We start from the raw sequence: 19171 nt of genomic DNA on the forward strand, positions 1-19171 counted from the left end.
TCAGAATGTTTTCATACAAAAGTCACACTTCTGTTAAGATTAACTTTAGAGAAAAAACATTTGGTAGATGTCCTGTCAATCTGCTGAGTTACATGGAAGTCCTTCAAGCAGTAAAATACACAAAAGAACACAAAAACAAAACACAGAAATCATGTTAAAATGTTGTTGAGATTGAAAGCATTCTTAACTTTGGAGATTTCATTATTATTATTACTATTTTACCATTACCATTTGCAAGTAAATGTCATGGTCTGTATGATGTTGCTGTGATATTTGTCTGCTATTAACTGGAGATTCTGGTCAAACAAAGGAAGGAAATATGGAAACCAATTTTCTTGTTTACATAGATGTATTGATTTCATTAGACTTATGTCAGTGGAAAAAATAGGCTTCTGCTAAGATAAAAAAAAAAGAAGCCATAGTACTAGCTTTTATTAAAACATCTTTTAACCCAAACAGTAAAGAGGAGTGACAGGATCCACTCCTAAATCTAACAAAATATGTAACTCAAACTTGGGTTCGGTAATATTGCCAGTTCCATCTTCGGTCATTTCTTGTGTGTCTGTATATAACATAGAAGGCTCGTAGAAACACTATAAATGTTGAGTGTAAAATTATTTTTTACTGTGATACAGAAATTTTTGGCACAGTTAAGCCTCCCTGGTTAGCAGAGACGACATACAAAGGAAAATGGTTTTAAAAAAATGCCAATGATATACTCTCATATTTTTCCTCTATGCTTCAATTCATTAAGCAGTTCGGGGGAAAAAAAGGTGCAGTGGGAAATGCTCCAGTCCCTCTGTGTATGGTCGTCCAGGAAATGAGAAAAGGATATTTTGGGAAAAGGTGCACTGCATCTTGAGCTCATGAAGGACCAGGTTGCTCAGAGTGGCTTGTTCAGGGTAGTTCTCAGAGCTTAAAGAGTAAAGAGTTCTCCAGAGCGTGTCAGGCTTATGAAGTTAACTAAGGGCTGGGACAGCAAAGGTTGAATTGTTATTGTTGCTGTTGTTGTTTAGAAAGGGTCATTGTAAAAATGAATCTTAGACATTCTGCTTTAAATAAAAAGGATTTTCACAAATGCAAACTGTATATGAATCCACATAAACGGAGAGCAGCTGTATTCAATTGCAACTGCTCCTGTATTCTCAATTCCCATCTAGAGAAGCTGCCCTTTCTGGAGATGATGGGCAATTTTCTTTCAGCAGTAGCTGTCACCTGGATCTGTTCCTAAGCTCAAACTCGGAGTTATGCTTCATTACACTGGCTGTGTTCATGATGAGGATTATCTGTGGCTTGAAACAGAAGTGAGAATGAAAATAATTCATTCAAAAGATGGTCACTGGAAGTTCCAGTCTTACAACAATATTCCAGCAAAGTGCTTCAGCACCACTTTATGATTTTAAATGTATTTATTTCTGTTTATCTGTTTTCCACGGAATTTACCTGGCTACAAAAACAACAGACAAAAAGCCAAGTACATTTGCAGTACTAACTTCTACAATTCTGTAACCGAAGGCCTCAGCTTCATCTATGAACGTCAGACCACAGTTGTGCAACTCATTCAATGCTGCTATTCTTTCCAGTTTAAAAGCTGCTGGAATAACTTTGCCCCCAGGAACACAATGCTGTGACCAGTTACTCCAGATACATCTGCTGCTGCATGCGGCTGCCAAGGCAATAGTGGTTGGCTGCAACATTTTCCACCTCATGAAGTTATTACTCAGTCCACCGATTTCCAGACCAATGTCGGAGTTGGCGTTCCCAGTCACTTTCCCAATAAAGAGACCCACGTATGCCTCTGAAGAGTCTGTCTGCCACTTTTAAAGTCATTGATGAGAAAATACCTTGGATTATGTCACTGCTGCTTCTCAGCTGGACAAATGAAAGGATGAAGCATATCTTAGTAGCTTTAGGAATTGCTTTTCAAGAAAGGGCACAGGTGCAATTAAACACTTTTGAAGCTTTATTGTTATGTGAAAATCTGATCATGTGGCCACCTGAGTTAGTGTTTCAGCCCGCTCCCTGTGCACCACCTTCAGAATCTCTGTCTGCAAATAAGAACCCATTCCCTTAATAGGAAAGGAAATTTGGAAATAGCCTTTGAAAATATTGTTTAAAGAACATTATTTTCACTCTGTACTCACACTTGAAACAGAGGAGTGCGGAAAAACATACCTCTGGGTATAGATATGTGTCTTTCAATGTAGAATTGTTACTATGGGCAGAAATTGCAAGTGGTTTGGGCTGAAATAAATCACCTCTTTCTAAGGTAACTAAAAGCTGAAAGAAACGAAAGGTCTACAATACAGTAGTAGAAGCAATGGATGATTTGCAGCCTGTTACAGGTCCACCTATTAATAACAGAACTTTAAATAAGCACAGAAAAATTTACTAAGCAAGTCAATTCTTTTATAAAGGCTGTCATAAGAACACTTAATAAAACAACCCACTGTCAAAGCAGGTTAAGATCACTAATACACTCCTCCGTAACAGTAAGTACACCATTTATTATCCATCATCCATCTTTTCTATATTAATGGAAATGAAACACATATGTTCATAAAAGGGTGTAGTCTTAAAGATCAGCTTGCTCCAACCCTCCCTGCCATAGGCAGGGTTGCCAGCCACTAGAACAGTCTGCTCAGGATCCCATCCAGCCTGGCCCTGAATGCCTCCAGAGATGGGGCATCCACAACCTCTCTGGGCAACATGTTTAAAGCCATTCCCCCTTGTCCTATCACTATCGGACGGTGTAAAAGTTCTGTCCCACTGCTGCTTGTAAGCTGCCTTTGAGTACTGGAATGTCGCAATGAGATCTCCCCAGAGTCTTCTCCAAACTAAACAAGCCCAACTCCCTCAATCTTTATTCACAGAGGAGGTGCTCCAGCTCTCTGATCATTTTCATGGCTCTCCCCTGGATTTGCTCCAATAGCTCTACATCCTCCTTCCTCTTCTGGGGGCCCAGGCTTGGACACAGTGCTCCAGATGGGGCCTCACAAGCGCAGAGAAGAGGGAGACAATCATCTCCGTCGCACTGCTGGCCACTCCTCTTTTGATGCAGCCCAGGATACTGTTGGCCTTCCGGGCTGCAAGAGGAATCTGCTTTGAAGTCTTTGTCTGACCTTTCTCTTCATTCCTCACTTGTCACTGGTATGAATGTACACACTGCATTTGGAGCTACAGCAGTTGCAGGTATCCAGGGCTGCTTGATTTTACCTATCTTGGACATCAGCAACATAAAGCTGAGGATAATAAAGGCTTTGCAAGTCTACCGGGGACAACACGCACTTAGCAAGGTAACAAGCCCACAATGAGGTCTGTGCTATCACAGTTACACTCATACTACAATCTGAGGGACCAGTTTTTAATTGAATGCATTTGCCATTATCACATGTACCAACCCCGGTTCCAGTGAAATATCACTCAAAGCCAAGTTCTGAAATCTGGGCTATGGCAAATCAAATTAGGTAAGAACTGTAACCTTAGTTTTCATCAGTAAACTCCTGATCTGTTTTTAACTTTGCCTTTTTGGGAGGTTGTGTCTTGACTGATCGTATATGCCACCACTGAATCTTGTTCCCAAAATCCAGGACTTTGAATTTCACTCCAGATCAAAAAACAATCAATGCAGGTTGCAGACTGGCTTTTCTTCACACTTTTAGCAAGAACTCTGCTCAATGAAAAATCAGCATCTCAGACCTCACTTCAATAGGAACACGAAGCCACAGCTAGTGGAGCACTTCCAACTCAACTGAGATAGCTCTACCTAAAAATACCATTCAGTTTTCCTGCTTTTCCTGTTCTTTGAATTCCATTCTCAATTTCATACTGGAAGGGGAAAAATTGTTTACCAAATCTTAATAACTATGGAAAAAACAAATCTAATCAATTAGTTGTGAGCAAAGAGGACCCCTTCTCTTCTGTTGCACTCTTTTCTGCTGTCACAGGGTTCTGCTGGATCCTTGATCTCATTAGATATATAGTGAAGTCTCTGGCATTCCAGCTGGTAAGTTCCACATCCATTCTCTAGGAACACCTAGAGCATTCCCACTTCAGTTGGCCACAGAAGTTTATGCTTAGTTTACTTTCTCTATTGTTATTAATCACAGGCATATTAAAAAAAAACAAACTACCTAATACATAAAAAAATCAGCTAAAATTGATTTTCCTCTATTTTGCAAAACCAAAGGCAAACAGGTGTCAAGCAACTCTTTGATAGGAATTAATGCCACATTCTATTTTCTTTTGCACACAACACAGGCTCCACTTACACTAAGAAAGCCTGAGGCAATATGAAACTGTCTGAGGTCAAAACTGCTATTTGCAAATAAACAGCAACAAACACACTCCCTGCCCTGAATGAGGCATAAATGTTTTCAGATTTCGATTCAGTGGTGTGCAGTCTTCCTACTTTTATCTCCTCCTTGGAAACCAGCAGCAAATGGCAAAATACAGATGTCACCAGCATTGCAAAGAGAATTACAGTATTGGGACTTCACTCTTCTCTGCACTCCCAAAGTACAGCAGGCCGATAAAAAGGCCACTGAGGAGGAGAGGGGATCCAATGAATTACTCTCTTCTTTGTTTCTAACTCCTTGAAAAATCACCTATTACATTATCCATCTTAATGGGAAAAAAGAGAAAAAACTGATGACAATTCCTTCCAAAGCATCTGGAAACATCTTGGAAGGGAAATAGTGCAAAGAAGTCTCAAGTGAGGGACAATAAAAGGACAGGGAGAGACATTGTATCTGCTTTTCTTCATTACTCATGGAATAATTTATTTTGCTTATTTATTATGCATTTATTATGCTTATATAATGTAATAAGAAAAAACAACAGATACAGAGATGGATTTCTCTTCTATCTTCAGGCCTCCCATCTTCAGAATAAGCGTTTCCAACTTCTGATCCAGAAAGTGGATCTGACACAGAAAGCATCTTTGAAGAACTGCATACTGAGCAACTAAGTATTTTGTTTAGCTTGGGACAGGAGATGGAAATGAAAGCATGTCTGAACTGATTGGCAGGGAAACACCAAGATAACTATCTTTGGCGGTAGTGACAGACAACTGTGTCTGTCCAACTCTGAACATGAACATCACTAGTGATTTCTCATCAGTCACTTGAAAAAGCCATCATTCTGGCAGAATGAAAAGTAGCTCATTTGAAATAACATTCAACTTAAATACCATGGCTCTCTAGAGGAATATTCAATTAGCGTCTCAAAGTTCTGCATGTGGTCCCGCTCAGCTGCTATTGTTATTGTACTTGTCAGGTCAGACTAGCAATGAAATAGTGCAGTAAATATAAAATTAAAAGTCGGAAAAAAGAAAAGCAAAAAAAAAAAGAGAGAAGAAGAAATAAAAAGAACAGAAATGCAGTAAGAGATCTTGGCTGTTCACCTAGAAGGAACATAATTTCATCACCACGTCAAAAAAATTTGCTCTAAAATTCAAAGAAAGGAAGGCATGCCATACATAGGAAATCAGCTTGGTGGCTTAATATGAAGAAACATCAGAAGATACTGTTCAAGAAATGGTCAGTAACAGTCAACTCACAATTTTTCTTTCTGAAGGAATATTCTAAATTTGTCTAAGAAGAGTGATGAAATAAACTAATAAACAGGACTTGTCTGGATGCAAAAGCGGTAGATTCACACAGTGAATTATTGTAATAACAGTACCAGTGCAAATTTTGTTCTCAGTATATGAAGACAAGATTGTGAAATTCCCCATACACACAGAAGTTGGTGCAATAAAACCAAAATACCAGCCATGTTTTTCTGTTGTGCTATATAACAAGACCACAGGATTGAAAGGCAAATAAAGGAAGACACATCAGTCTCTGAGGATCAGTATCTACTGATGCCAACCACATGACAGGGCAGTGTTCCTGCAAATTTGCCATTGGAGTTTTTCTGGGAGGAACAAAGGGGACGTTAGTCGTACAACAACTGGATCATCCTCTTGCCAGTTACAGTAGACCTGACCAGGCATGCAAAGCCTGGGAGCAGGATTTCCATTGATCAAATCCATACTATGCTTCTTAGCCCTGAAAAAGTTGCCTGGGATCTGCTCTCCTGCAGTGCTGGTCAACTCTGAACTCCAATAAAGTTAGCTTGACTTTCAACACTACTGACAAGAAAAACAAGCCAAACAAGCAAAAAATCTAAGCCCTTAACAGCTGTTTCCCTCCCCATAAACTTGTACTGAATTTTTTACTACTTTTAATGGAGATTAGTGAATTTTAGTTATTTGACCATGCAGCAGTAACGTTGCTTCAATGCTCTGGCTAGAAAAGGTGACAACTACAAAAATTGCATTTTGAAAAAGCATTTATCACTTAACATTTGCATTTTTAAACTGATACGTAAAGTGCTATACAAAATATCATTAGAAATCTCTTGGTTTTGTTTATCCTGTCAGCACCTCTTTCCATCAAAGCACTAGCAAAACTTTCAGCCACTGTTCATGACATTAACAGGAACATAGCAACTGAATTTGCAGTAAACCATTAAAATTGAAGGAGCTTTCAGTTTCACTGTATAACTGCCCAAAGAAACAACACCAAGCATACTGAGATCACACCACTGATCAGAAAATTCACCTTCAGGACAGCAAAGCACTAACATGAATAGCAGTCCTCAGATATTTCTTGTGTAACTGGATTTATATTGGTGACTAGAGAGTCCATAAATCAGTTTCTCCATAAAGTCACAGGTGCCAAATACAAATATTTTTCTTATAAACCCATTCTTGATCTTCTCATATTAGTATTGGACTTCTTAGCTACATTGTTGCTAAAATAAGTTGCTCTTTTTTTCCTACAGAATTTGCCAAACCCACTGCTGGAATGCATTTGTATTATCCTCTTACTAGCTGAATTCCTGTAACATTCCCATTGACCTAATTGCAGTTTTTGGCCTGAAAATATGACACGTTTGTGTGAATCTGGTAAAACTGTTTAAGCAGGGACACTAGAAATGAAGTGCCCATGTGGCCCCTTTCATCAAGATCCAGACTGAATCCCCTTAGGAATGTGATGGCATTTCTTCTTGCTCTTCTCTAAAATCCTATTCTAAGCCGCTTTAAAGAAAAAAAACCCTCCAAAATCTGACAGAAATAGCCCGGAAACTTAAGTAAAGACAGCTGGAAAGATGAAAGAGTGATAATGCTTAGATGCAAACCAAGCGACATGTTCCAGCAACTGGCAGGGACTAAATTCTGTCCCAGAAATGTATGTCATTTAAACTGCCATTAAAGGATACAGCGTTAGTGGGGAAATCTCAGAAACCACCACACAATTACATTGTTTTAAGTCTCTGTTAGCATAGCATTATCTCTACTTGGAGAAAAACTGTTTTCATATTTATACGCTCCCAGCACGATACTTGTTACAGCAAATCTTCTTCCTCATAGTAGGAGAAGAAAAACATTGCAGGACACAACTGATTGTTCAGCAATAGTTTAAAGCCTTGATAGATACTGCACATCACTGTCAGGTGAGCAGTTCAAATGCAGCAATATTATACGAAAAAAGCATGCAGTCTTGCATTCTGTGTTAGACTCAAAGCTCAGTTTGTAGAGACTCCATACCAACGTGACTCCTACTTTTGCCCTGCTGCTAAAAAGTGGGCAAAGTCCAATTTTATGGCAGAGGCAGTTCCTTTGACTTGTGTCATTTAATGTCCTTCAATGTGCCAAAAACCCCATTCAGAGTTTTCCCACTTCCTGGTGTTATGAAGCTCTGCCAAAAAAACTAATTAATGGTTAAAAATTAAAGATCCTAAATTACGGTTGGACTTGATGATCTCAAAGATCTTTTCCAACCTAAATGATTCTATGGTCCTGTAGTTCAGAGATACATACATAACTGTGTCTCTGCTATATCTACGTGCTGTGTTCCCAACATATTTCTGGACTTCATACAAATTCTTAATTTTCTAAACTCCAGTCACCACAGTATCTTCCTTACCTGCACAGACCTCCCCGTCGTAGATCTCGCACACCCAGTCTTGGCACTCACACAGCGGCCCATAGTATTTGCCGGCCTCCGTCACTTGGCAGATGCAGACTCCACAGTCGCACCTGCCCCTGCCGCTGCACAGCGGGCCCCCCGGGACGCGGCACCGGAGCTCTGCCTCAGCACGGGGCAGGAGGCACAAAACAGGGCTGCCCGAGGCGCTCCTGACGAGGACAGCCAAGAGAAGAAGCTGTGGTCAGAGTCAGGTGCTACTGAGCAAACCACCACGCTGCCGTGGCTTCAGCCATTCCCCAAAACATCATTTTTAACACCACAGCTTTGTTTATGGTTGCAAACTACCACTTCCCTGAAATGACTCGATTTTAATTCATCAGAAATTTCCATGTTATCTGCAGGAATGCTTATACTGTATTTTAATTATCATGTTAAACTGCATTAGGCTCATCTTTTTTACACCTACGTGGTATGTATGCATACATATCTGCATATATATATACTACACATGCATAGTTTGATGATCTGTCTATTATAAAGCATTTTGGTCTGGATTATTCCAAAAGCTTTACAAAAGACAGAACTTCTAAGCAGCATAACCAGAATATAGAATATCAAAAAGCAATTTATGGTTGATTCTACTAGAGTTATATTTGCAAAAGTAACAATTTTGCAGTCTTCTGGTTGTCAGACATAGGGGAACTATGCTTTCATCAGAACAGGAAACAGCAGTAATCACTGATTTCTATGTACAAATTTAGTGGCTGTGATTTTAATAAATTCAGGAGAACCCACATGCGAGATCTGAGGATTTGCTGTTCTGCCATGCAGTAGTGTCATGCAGTGGAGATCAGGACTTGCAGGACATACACAAGGAGAATCAGACACTGCCTCACCAGGATCAGGATTGCAGAAAAGAGAACAAAGAACAAGGCCAAGTACCAAGCGCCAAAAGCAGGTGTTCACCATGCTAGGGAATGCTGAGGACTGAGGTTGGTAGTATCCACACTCAGATGCTAGATGTTACAGGCTTAGGATAGAGAGCTGCTGACTATAAGCAAGGCAGGTGCTGGCCCTGCTGGAGGCAAAGACCAAAAGGAAAATAAGGCTCATCACACTGCCACATCAAGACAGAGGAGCACACACAGTTTGTAGTCATGGCCCCGCTCTACTCAGCAGCAGAATTTGAAGGTGTGGGCATAAGCAGCCATCCCTGTCTCCCTTTTCCCTCTTTAATGCATGAAAGATCACCGTCTCGGACATGAAATACCTCACACCCACACACCACCTACTCTGCTTTCTCCGCATCCAGATCTCCACTACGCGACCCCTAAGGTGGGTGATAACCCCCCCGGGATCACTTCCCCAGTGCACTTACCACAGGGCTGGGGGGGTGGCGGGCCGCAGGCTGGGCAGGGAGCCCACCGACACCACCAGCAGCACCAGTCCCAGCAGCCCCCGCGTGCGCATGGTGCCGGCCGCACTCCTGCTGCCTCCCGTGGACAGATGGACAGACGGATGGACGGACAACGGATGGACAGATGGAGCTGCTGGGCGTGTGGAGCTCTGCGAGCTGGACAAGCCCAGCTCCAGGGCTGCTCCCCCCGCGCTGCAGTGGCGGTGATTAGCTGCCTGGGAGCGGGATTTGGGCAGCGCTCTGGGAGGGAGGCCGGTGCCAAACCCTGAAGTTTACAGTCTAGGCAGGGAAGTAATTAGAAACAGTTGCGCAGCCAGATGGTTTATTTTGATGTTTTAAAAGTGGCCCGCACACAGATGTGAGCAAACTGTCTCAGCCTCAAAGTGCAGGCACCGTAAATATTTGAGGTATGCATATCCCCATGTCCTTTGACGGATGGCTGTTTGGGATGTGCCCTGTAAGGAAGCAAGGAAAGCTACAGGGCAGAGGAGTTGAGATGGATGCTCCCCTGCAGCCCTAGGCTGAGTGGCAGTGCAGCAGAGCCAGGTCACAGGCTGGCACCAGGCTGGGTGACCACCAATGTATGAACATCAGCAGTGAGCTGATGCCCAGCAGCTCATTAACACACATAGCACAGTGATTCAGAGCACGAGCATGAGAGTTTGGAAGTGGCTTAAAATTAACCTAAAAGAAGGGAGATACAAACCAAATGAGTGAAATTTGGCAGGAATGACCATGTGCATTTCTTCAAAAGTGTTGTGAACAGAGGGTTAAAAATGTCTCTCCTGTGAGGAGAGGCCAAGAGCCAGGACTGCTCAGCCTGGTGAAGAGGAGGCTCAGGGGGATCTCACCAATGCCTATAAGTACCTGAAGGGAGGGTGCACAGAGGATGGAGCCAGGCCCTTTTCGGTGGTGCCCACTGCCAGGACAAGAGGCCATGGGCACAAACTGGAGGGAGGCTCCCTCTGAACGCCAGGAGCACTGCTGTGCTGTGCGGGTGCCGGAGCACTGGCACGGGCTGCCCAGAGGCTGCGGGGTCTCCTCCCTGGAGCTCTCCAGAAGCCGCCTGGCCTGGGCACCCTGCTCTGGGTGGCGCTGCTGGAGCAGGGGCTGGAGCACGTGGGTCCAGAGCTCCCTGCCAGCCTCAGCTATCCTGTCAGTCTGTGGTTATCCTGGGGAATTGCTGACTGTCTGATACGTACCTGTGATGAAAAGCTTTTAAGAAAACAAACTTCCACCACCTAAAATGGTATTGCATAGGTGTCCTTATCTACACATCCACGCGGGCAGTTTTGAAGGAGACAGTTCATAGAAGATTTAATTGATTCCAGAGGGTGTTTGTTTTGTAGGCTGAAGTCTTCCGAAGCTTTCACAAAAGGAATAACTTTTGTTTTATTCTCATGTTAAATATCTGGAATAGCAGAGATTATACTGTTCTAGAAAACTTTAAAACTATGTTAAAAATCCTCCAGATACTGCCTTTTCCAAAACTGTAATTGGGCTTAACATGCTGAACTCAAGTGTACTGGATTCCTGCTAACCTAAGTAGTTCTGCCAGCAATCTTTCTGTGAACAGTAAGTCAATCAATTGACTTGGCTCTATTGGTCTTACAGATGCCAGAGAACCTTTTCAAGTCCAGTTTGGGGCCTATAAAGTCCAATTTTCAGAAGAGTGCCTTTTCAATTTGAAATATACACTTTCATTGAAACACAAAAGAATAGACAGGAAGAAAATCTGTTCTGTCATAATGGTAAAAATAAGAGGACTGATCCAAAAGTAATGCCTCCTATTTTATTATGTTGGCCCATGGTATCAGAGGCGTGTGGTGATAATATAGCAGCAGAAGTTGAACCTTCCCACCAATATTCCATTACATTTTGTTGCTGTGTGACAGACAGTAGCAGAGGGGCAGTCTGACAGAATGGCTTCTGACATCAAAGTGCATATCAATCGAAGGTGCGGAACTGAACTCTTCCACGCAAAAAAAAAATGACACCCATTGACATTCATTGACGTTTGGTGAACATTTATGGAGACCAATCAGTGGACAGCACAGTGAGAAGATGGGTGGTGCATTTCAGTAGTGATGACAGCAATGTGAAGGACAAGCCACACTCCAGACACCAATGCACAGCTGTTACACCATGAAATGAAGAGTGCCTTAATCAGTTTATCTGTACAAATCAGCTATTGGTGGTGACACTGTTGAAAAACAGTGATTCGTAGCTGAGAATTTGCTCTGTCAGATAGTGTTATGCTTTTTATCTGTTGTAGTTCTCACAGAAATAAATAGGAGGCATTACGTTTGGAGCAACCTATGTACATTCTTATTCCCTGACGATATTAAACTAAACATGATTCCACTGGGCTATTAAAACATAAGAATTCTGCTTCATTTCAAAATATTACCCTGAAGTTGTGGAGTATACAACTTTGCTCTCTACTTGTAGTGTATATAATTTTGTCCTGTAACTTGAGCAAGGATATTTAGAAGGAAAAACAATTTACAGTCCTGCATTTAGCTGCTGCATTGATGTATACTAATTTTCTAACAGTTTTTCTGCCCTTTATAGTGTATTTTCCATTGCAAAATTTTCTCATGCAACCAGTAAAAATCTGATACTAATATTGATCTATAGGTTTCAGTCTTCCAAATGTTTACCATTGCACTAAGCTCTTGCATTTGACTTTGATGGATCTAGTGAAAAGGTAAGTAAATTGGCAGACCTTTGTTTGTGACAGTCCTTGAATGCTGAAGTCCATGCTTAATACAGCAATGTGTTCTGTGCGATCGTTTTTCAAATTTATTTTAGTGTTATAATCAATAAATAATAAAAAAAAAAAATCCTAAGACCTCTAAGTTCAAAAAGGCAGCAGTTTTAAGAACTAAGTAATTGTCAGAAATTGTACTCCTTTAAGTCTGTAGTTTGAGTCAAATAATAGAAAGCTCTGCATTTTAAACGATAGTAATTCCCTTTTGGCACTAAATTTATCTTTAATCCACACACTAAAATGCTGCCATCTGTTCATCCTCCTCCTTTTTTCCTGCACAGACTGGTGGTGATATGTGTCTGCAAAACGTTTGAGCAGTCTGCAAACTGCAGCTTCAAATGTACGAGGAGAAAACATCTGTCATGATGTGTTGACCTTATCGCTTCACGATTTTTTATTTATTTACATTTGTTGGGGTTTTAAGTAACACATACATTTTGGCTGTGGACCTTCTGAATTTTGAGAAGGCACAGTTACACAGCTCAAGAGAGGACTATTTCAAATGTGCACCCACAGCTTAAGTTTAATAGTTGTTTTCATACATACTTGCCTCTAATACAATACCTCAGTGCTTCTTTACTGGATTTTATCCTTTGCTTGGATCTATTATTTACTTTTTGAAGCTTAGAATGTTTTAATGCATGCATACATACTTATGCATATATGTACATTATGTGGTCTAAGAGGATTTTTATCAATTTAAAAGGAGATGGTCTCTCTGAATGAGAACCTGTCAAACAAAGAGCTTTGTTCTCCACTAGATAATGTACAACAACACAAAGTAGTGTTCATAGAATGCTACTTTTTCTACATACTGGAGTTTCAGACTAAGGTTTCAGACCTGTAGGTGCGTGGTAGATGGACACTTAACACATTGTTATGTCATCACCTGCAGAGGTGCTGAAGAAGTGGAGAAGAGAAATTCAACACAATGCCGAGGAGGAGGAAATGGAACATACTACTAATATTGAACAGCCTTCTGAAATGTTGGCAATAGATTTAAGTAACACTTGTCAGACAAGAAATGTCTTCAAATAAAGATGTGGAACCAAGAAAATTGATGCTGCTAAACACCCCGCATCTGAACATCAGTTTAAGTACATCTCTGTTAGTGCTCTCATTAAAAGTTTGCAGGATTTGATACGGTGAGAGACTGGAATAAGTCTTTCTCCTACAATTTTTTCTTACCAGGAGAAGAACCAGTAGTGTAATTTCCTGTCCAAACTAGTGATGGCTATTTTGTGGTTTCACAGCCTTCTGAACTGCCCTGGGCAGTTGGCTTTAGGCAACTCTGCTTTGAGCAGGAAGTTGGACCAAATGGCCTCCAAGAGTCCCTTCCAACTCCAACCATTCTGTGATTCTGTGACTCTGATTACATACCATGCTGCTAAACCGAATTTGACCTGGTACAGGGAAGCAGATGGACTCTTCCTACTCTTTTATTATGGCTTCATAGCGGCCAGCTTAATTTTCCTGACTCTTTAATGAAGGCATTAGGTTTGCAAACCAAAATGCCATGCTATTTTTAGGACTTTTTTATAAAAAACAAAACACAGAACATCCAGTGAAGAGCCTATGCTTAAAATGTAACTGGAGACCACCAAAATTTGTCAAATAATCTTCTGGGTTTCCATGGAGCCCAGTATAGTAACACCACAAGTTTTTGCACGAAGAAACATTGCAGAGCCATTCGCTTACATAGCAATTTTCTATAATTAAACAGAAGTTGAAAACCCCACATATCACAGAACTTACTATTTCTCTATAAAACCTGGAATGAAGAGACTTGGAAGCTCCCAGTAATCTTGCATCATTTCTGTCACAGACACACAATCACCAAACTAGATGGCTCTAAAGGTCTAACTTGTGACAAGCTGTTTTAGCATCTGCAGACCAAAAGACTTGACAGAGGTAACTCTGATCTATGTAAAGTAAACAGTTTGGAAATACACCCAACTGTTGAGATTCATTGCTGCGCTAACCAATGGCAGCAGAGCTGTACAGAGCCGAAAACCTTGTATTATTTTTGCTGACATGACATGGAATCTGGGACAGCTGATGTATCAGACAGGGAATAGAAATAGCTTGGAGTTATAGGATCAAGGTTAGAACAAGATTAAAGCTGAGCTGGCCTGAATGTAGTCGGCCTGGATAGTAGTGAATATAAGCTACCCAAACAGTTCGCAGGCCAACATTAATCAAGAGGTTATTTTTTTATACCCTAGTGTAAAGCTTTAGCTTACACTTTCAGGTCTCAGTCAAAACTTTAAATAGTAGGTAGGTCTTTTGTTTGTTTAACATTTACTAGTTAATTCTCCCAAACAGCAACACTACCCTTCTTTTACAGAGGCCTTAAGTCAGCATGAGATTCTTAAGTATGAGCTTCCAAGGCGGCTCAGAATGCCAGCAATAACAGTATGTTTTTAAAAACATACTATCGTGTTCTTAACCATTTAGCGCATATTTTGGAAAGTGAGTCAAGTTCTGGTACTCTCCATGCTAACTGTATTGTTGAAGAGACCAAGAAAGGACATAAACAAGCATGACATTTTTCAACATAAAACCTCATTCAGTCAAACTATCCTTTATTTTTCAAAGGGACAATGCTACTTGCTGCCTGGGAATCCTGACAAATCTGAAATAGTGGCAAATACAATAAAAACAATGAATGTCTATGATTTTTATATGTTTTTAACTACTCACCAGAGTGATTTGATATGACGGATCATTCTTCTCTCTAAAAGCTAAGATTTGTTCCTAGAGTTGGTAAATTAAAAAAATGAATATTGCTGACTTCTTAGAGGCATAACAGCAGTAATTCAGGTTTAATGTCTGAGTTGAACATATGTGCACCAGATTTTCCAGGCCACAGCAACACCTCTCATATAGTTCCAATGCTCTGTCTTGCATTGATCCTGCTGCTTGTTATCGAACCAAAAATGAATGAGAAAGAAATGAAGAGGGGGGTGACCATTATCACCCCTCTTCTGAATGTTAAGCATTTTCCAAATGTAAACCATATATACACACATTCAGTTGTAGATTTAGGACCCTGCTTAATGTCTTAAAATTTAAAAAGCTTACTCCATGCCCTTTATTCCAGTTCTTCAGTGTTGACACTAGTCACAGAACAGTAATTTTGCAATCCATCCCCATCAAAATCTCTCATGAACACTAGCCCACCTTCTCTTGCACTCATCAGCCTGATGTTGCTCCATGATGATTTTTGTTATGGTCGTATGCTTCCGAGTGAAAGCACTTCTCATCCTGAGCCATACCAAGCAGGCAGCTGGAAGAAAGCTGGGATACTGGACCAGTTTTAATCAGGTGGAGTCCTGCCACTGTGATACTGTTCCACTGTAATAATGTGCTGAGAAGAACTTCAGATTCCTGGAGAACTTTGTGTTCACAGCCATTAAGATGACTAAGGTCTTTGGATGCCTCGGGGCCAGACAGCAACTTTTTGACTCCTATCCCATGCCAAAATGATTAAATCATCCTTTGGGTCTGAAGTTTAATTCTGAATTTCTAAATGCTATTTTATGACCTTTTTTAAAAGCTCAACCATCGTTCCAAAATGAATATTTCATGAATTCTTTTACTCATTACAGAATATCCGAAATCAGATCAAGCAGTGAGTTCTTTTCTAAGTGGTTAATCAAATACCAACAATAGCATTTCCATTAAGCTCAGCTCTATGGGATGTTTTAAGAACTTTTTTTGCCATTCTCTTCAACTCCTTAATAGACACATATGGACAGAGAGAATAAGAAAAGTACAAATAAAGCTCAAATATATTCAGAAATAAACGTCCATGATTTCATTATTAATAATGTGTCTTTTCTTATTCAAAATGCATATACTGCTATGGAAATATGCTTATATATATATTAGCAAAGGAGAGAGTAGCAATTGAATTTTATAAAACAGAAGAGTTGGTGCCTACATTTAGAGCTTTCCCTTCTTATCTGTTGATCTTCCTCACTGAAAATGAGGATCATGAGAAGTTCATTACTTGCCTGCTTTGGTGCAACCTAGAAACCCGTGGCTAATTTTTATCTATATAGTTGGTTAACTTCATAAAAAAAAAAACGGAAAAAAAAAAAAAAAAAAAAACAGGCCTTGAGAGCTATCCAAATTGTGCAACAAAACACACAAAATCAGGCTTTGCGTTCATCCTTTTTCTTCAGGATCTACTGAGTGAGTAGGACTAGGAAGCATGATTTGTGATCACCTTTTATGCAGGGAGCTCTTACTGTGTTCGCAGATCATGTTACAGAAATTAAAGTGATATGAAAGGGTGGGAATTCTCCTCTTGAATTCGTAGTATTAGTCCTGGAATCTTCTATAATTTGCTTTTGTTCGGAAGTTTCCTCATGGCCAGCTTCAACCATGTGTGGAGCTTGAGGAATGAATAAAATCTGTTTTTCTCTTCCAGATTTAGAAAGAGGAGAGGTAAATTGTTGTGGAGATAAATCTTTCCTACTGACTTATTTTACATTATAGTAAAGTTCATCTTAACACCCAAATACAGCCCTTATCTGTCTGAAGGGAATTTTCTAAATTAGAATAAAGCCAAACTATAGCCTTAAACATAAAGTGACTAATACTTGTTGCAAAATTATATCAGATTTTTTAAAATATCTAAGTTCTTCACTTCGTACTCATATACATGATATGTGCAACTTAAGTTCTAAAATGTTCATAATTGGTCTGCCTGTGGCAACTATGAATGTAAATTTCTGGTGAAATACCAAATCAAGAAATAGCTTTTCCTGGCAAATAGTAGACCTTCATTGCCTCCACAGCTCTTCACAGCTCTTGTGTTAAGACTAGGAGAAATGGTTTCAAACTAAATGAGGGGAGATTTAGACTGGATATAAGGAAAAAGTTTTTTACAATAAGGGTGGTGAAACATTGGAACAGGTTGCTCAGAGTGGTGGTGGACGCTCCATTCTTGGAGACATTTAAGTTCAGGCTGGAGGGGGCTCTAAGCAACTTGATCTAGCTGTAGATGTCTCTGTTCATTGCAGGGGGGGTGGACTAGATGACCTTTAATGGTTCCTTCCAACTCAAACGATTCTATGATTCTGTAAATGAAAGACACTACTGTTTTTCCCTTGCACACAGCAGGCACACAAAAAAATCAAGGGTTAAATCATTTTACTAGTAGTATCACCACCTGATGCAAGTCATGCTCATGGACAGACAATGGAAGGGAATCCAACCCTGTGCTGAAGTGTTGGTCTGTCTCTATTAGTTCACAGAAGCTGCATAGGGGTAGGGAGGGCAAAATTTAAGTTAGCAAATATGATAGGAGGTAAAAGCAGAAGTATGAAATAAGGAAGATGTGAATGCACTTGAGTTCAGGTTCATTTGCAGGACAATCAAGATGGTTCAGCAGATTGGCCAGACCAGATGGCCTCCCAAGGTCCCTACCAGCCTGAACTGTTCTATCACATATCATTCTTCCCTAGCCAGTATATCCACCGAAAAGCAGTTGCCCCAAATCACATCTGCTTTGTATATGCTGGTTTATTTTGCTTAGATTTAGCTTTAAAGTTTCACTCTTTGCAGCTGTCACTTCTCATTCAAGAGATGCTAATCTCAGCAGCATAATACTGCCTAGCAACTTATTCTAACTACTAAAATATAATTGAGGAGGAAAATTATGAAGTAAGAAGAGTATTACTTGTGAACATATTTATTCCTAAACTGATTTGCTTACCTTTTTCTTCTTTTTTTTTTTTTCCAGTATCAGCTGGTCACTTACTATTAAAAACACTGATTCTGAGAACACTAAAATTGGGTACTTAAATTCACTGGAATCGCTAATGCTGCTAACACAGGACATAAGCACTGACAGGACTGCATCCATAAACCTCAGGCCAGCTCCCTAACAGGCTTATTAGCTTTTTGTTGTAATGGTCACACAGATATAATCTAACAGAATTTAATGCAATTTATGCCATATGTTTCCCTTCTGTTTTCTGTGGTGTTTTGGTAAAGGTTTTGTTTTTCAAATCCTATTCCACATCTTTAACGCTATCATAGCATCTGCATTTGCAGGATTATCTCTTTGATATCGCTAATTTTATAGGCTCAGAAGGGTATCAACTAGAATCATTTAAAGTGTAAGTTACTGAAATTCACTTTCTTTTTTTTTCCCTCCCAAGATAATAATACAGATTGGAATGTGGTGACTTCACTCACAGAGGTAGTTTTCCAAGTATTTATTTAAGGTATTTCTTTACAACAGGTGATGCTGGGCTCCCTCTTCATTCATTGACTCGTAGCTACTTTGGGCCTCAGTAAGCCGGCACACACACACTCCGAAGAACACCCTAGACGCTCAGACAGATGCTGACAGCTGCCCCAGATGTGCTACCCTGGGATGCGATCCCTGGGCTGCACTGTGCTTCCTCGCTGCCTGCTGGCTCTGCGTGAAGGCACGGGCGGCCTCAGCTCTCCCTGCGGCTCCCCAGCCGCCAAGCTCCGCGTCACCTAAACCCGGAGTATTCGGAACCTGGGGTGGATTTTTGCGCTATTTTTTTGGCCTGTCTGTGCGTATGTTGCGCGGGGTTGGCCCCGTCCCCTCCTCGGCCGCTCCGCGGGGCCCGCAGGCCGCCCCACCCGCCGCCGTTGCCGAGAGACCGAGGGCGGCCGCCCGGCTCTGCTCCGCTCCGCTCCCCCCGCTCCGCCGCCGAAACACCGCTAGCACCTCACACAGCCGCGGGGGCCGGGGCTGGCCCCTCCCGAGCGCGCCATGAAGGCGGATGCTGGCGGTAGGTTGGAGGCATCGGGCGCGGCTCGCAGCGCGGCGCTGGCTCGGTACGGTGACCCCCGGCTCCTCCCCGCTCCATCCCCGGTCCCCGCGCACTCAGCGCCGCTGACCGCCGCCGCGCTCCATAGGCCGCCGGCGAAACGCGCGGCGAGAGGCCCGGCCGGGGCTCTGCGGATCGCCGGGGCCGCGTCCTGCCGAGCCCCGCGGTGGGAGGGGGC

At 41.4% G+C, this 19171-nt stretch overlaps 2 protein-coding genes across 6 annotated transcripts in view; one reads left to right on the forward strand and one right to left on the reverse strand.

Annotated features, from left to right (window-relative positions):
- The window catches only part of ITGBL1 (integrin subunit beta like 1), a 130190-nt gene extending 120596 nt beyond the window's left edge, over nt 1-9594 (reverse strand). The window contains exons 1-2 of the mRNA XM_021415869.1: nt 9358-9594; nt 7977-8188 (exon numbers count right to left, since the gene is read on the reverse strand). Coding sequence (XP_021271544.1) covers nt 7977-8188; nt 9358-9449 — 304 coding nt within the window. The 5' untranslated portion in view covers nt 9450-9594. The remainder of the gene's footprint in view (nt 1-7976; nt 8189-9357) is intronic.
- Nucleotides 18396-19171, forward strand: part of NALCN (sodium leak channel, non-selective) — a 219176-nt gene continuing 218400 nt past the window's right edge. For 4 of the 5 annotated variants that reach the window (XR_002444045.1, XR_002444050.1, XM_021415902.1 and 1 more), the window contains exon 1: nt 18396-18954. The gene's annotated coding sequence lies outside the window, so the exon portion shown is untranslated. Of the gene's footprint in view, nt 19001-19171 lie in introns of all 5 variants that reach the window. The other variant, XM_021415912.1, reaches the window with a different exon arrangement.

This window comes from Numida meleagris, chromosome 1 (genome assembly GCF_002078875.1).
Source record: "Numida meleagris isolate 19003 breed g44 Domestic line chromosome 1, NumMel1.0, whole genome shotgun sequence".
Taxonomy (NCBI): domain Eukaryota; kingdom Metazoa; phylum Chordata; class Aves; order Galliformes; family Numididae; genus Numida; species Numida meleagris.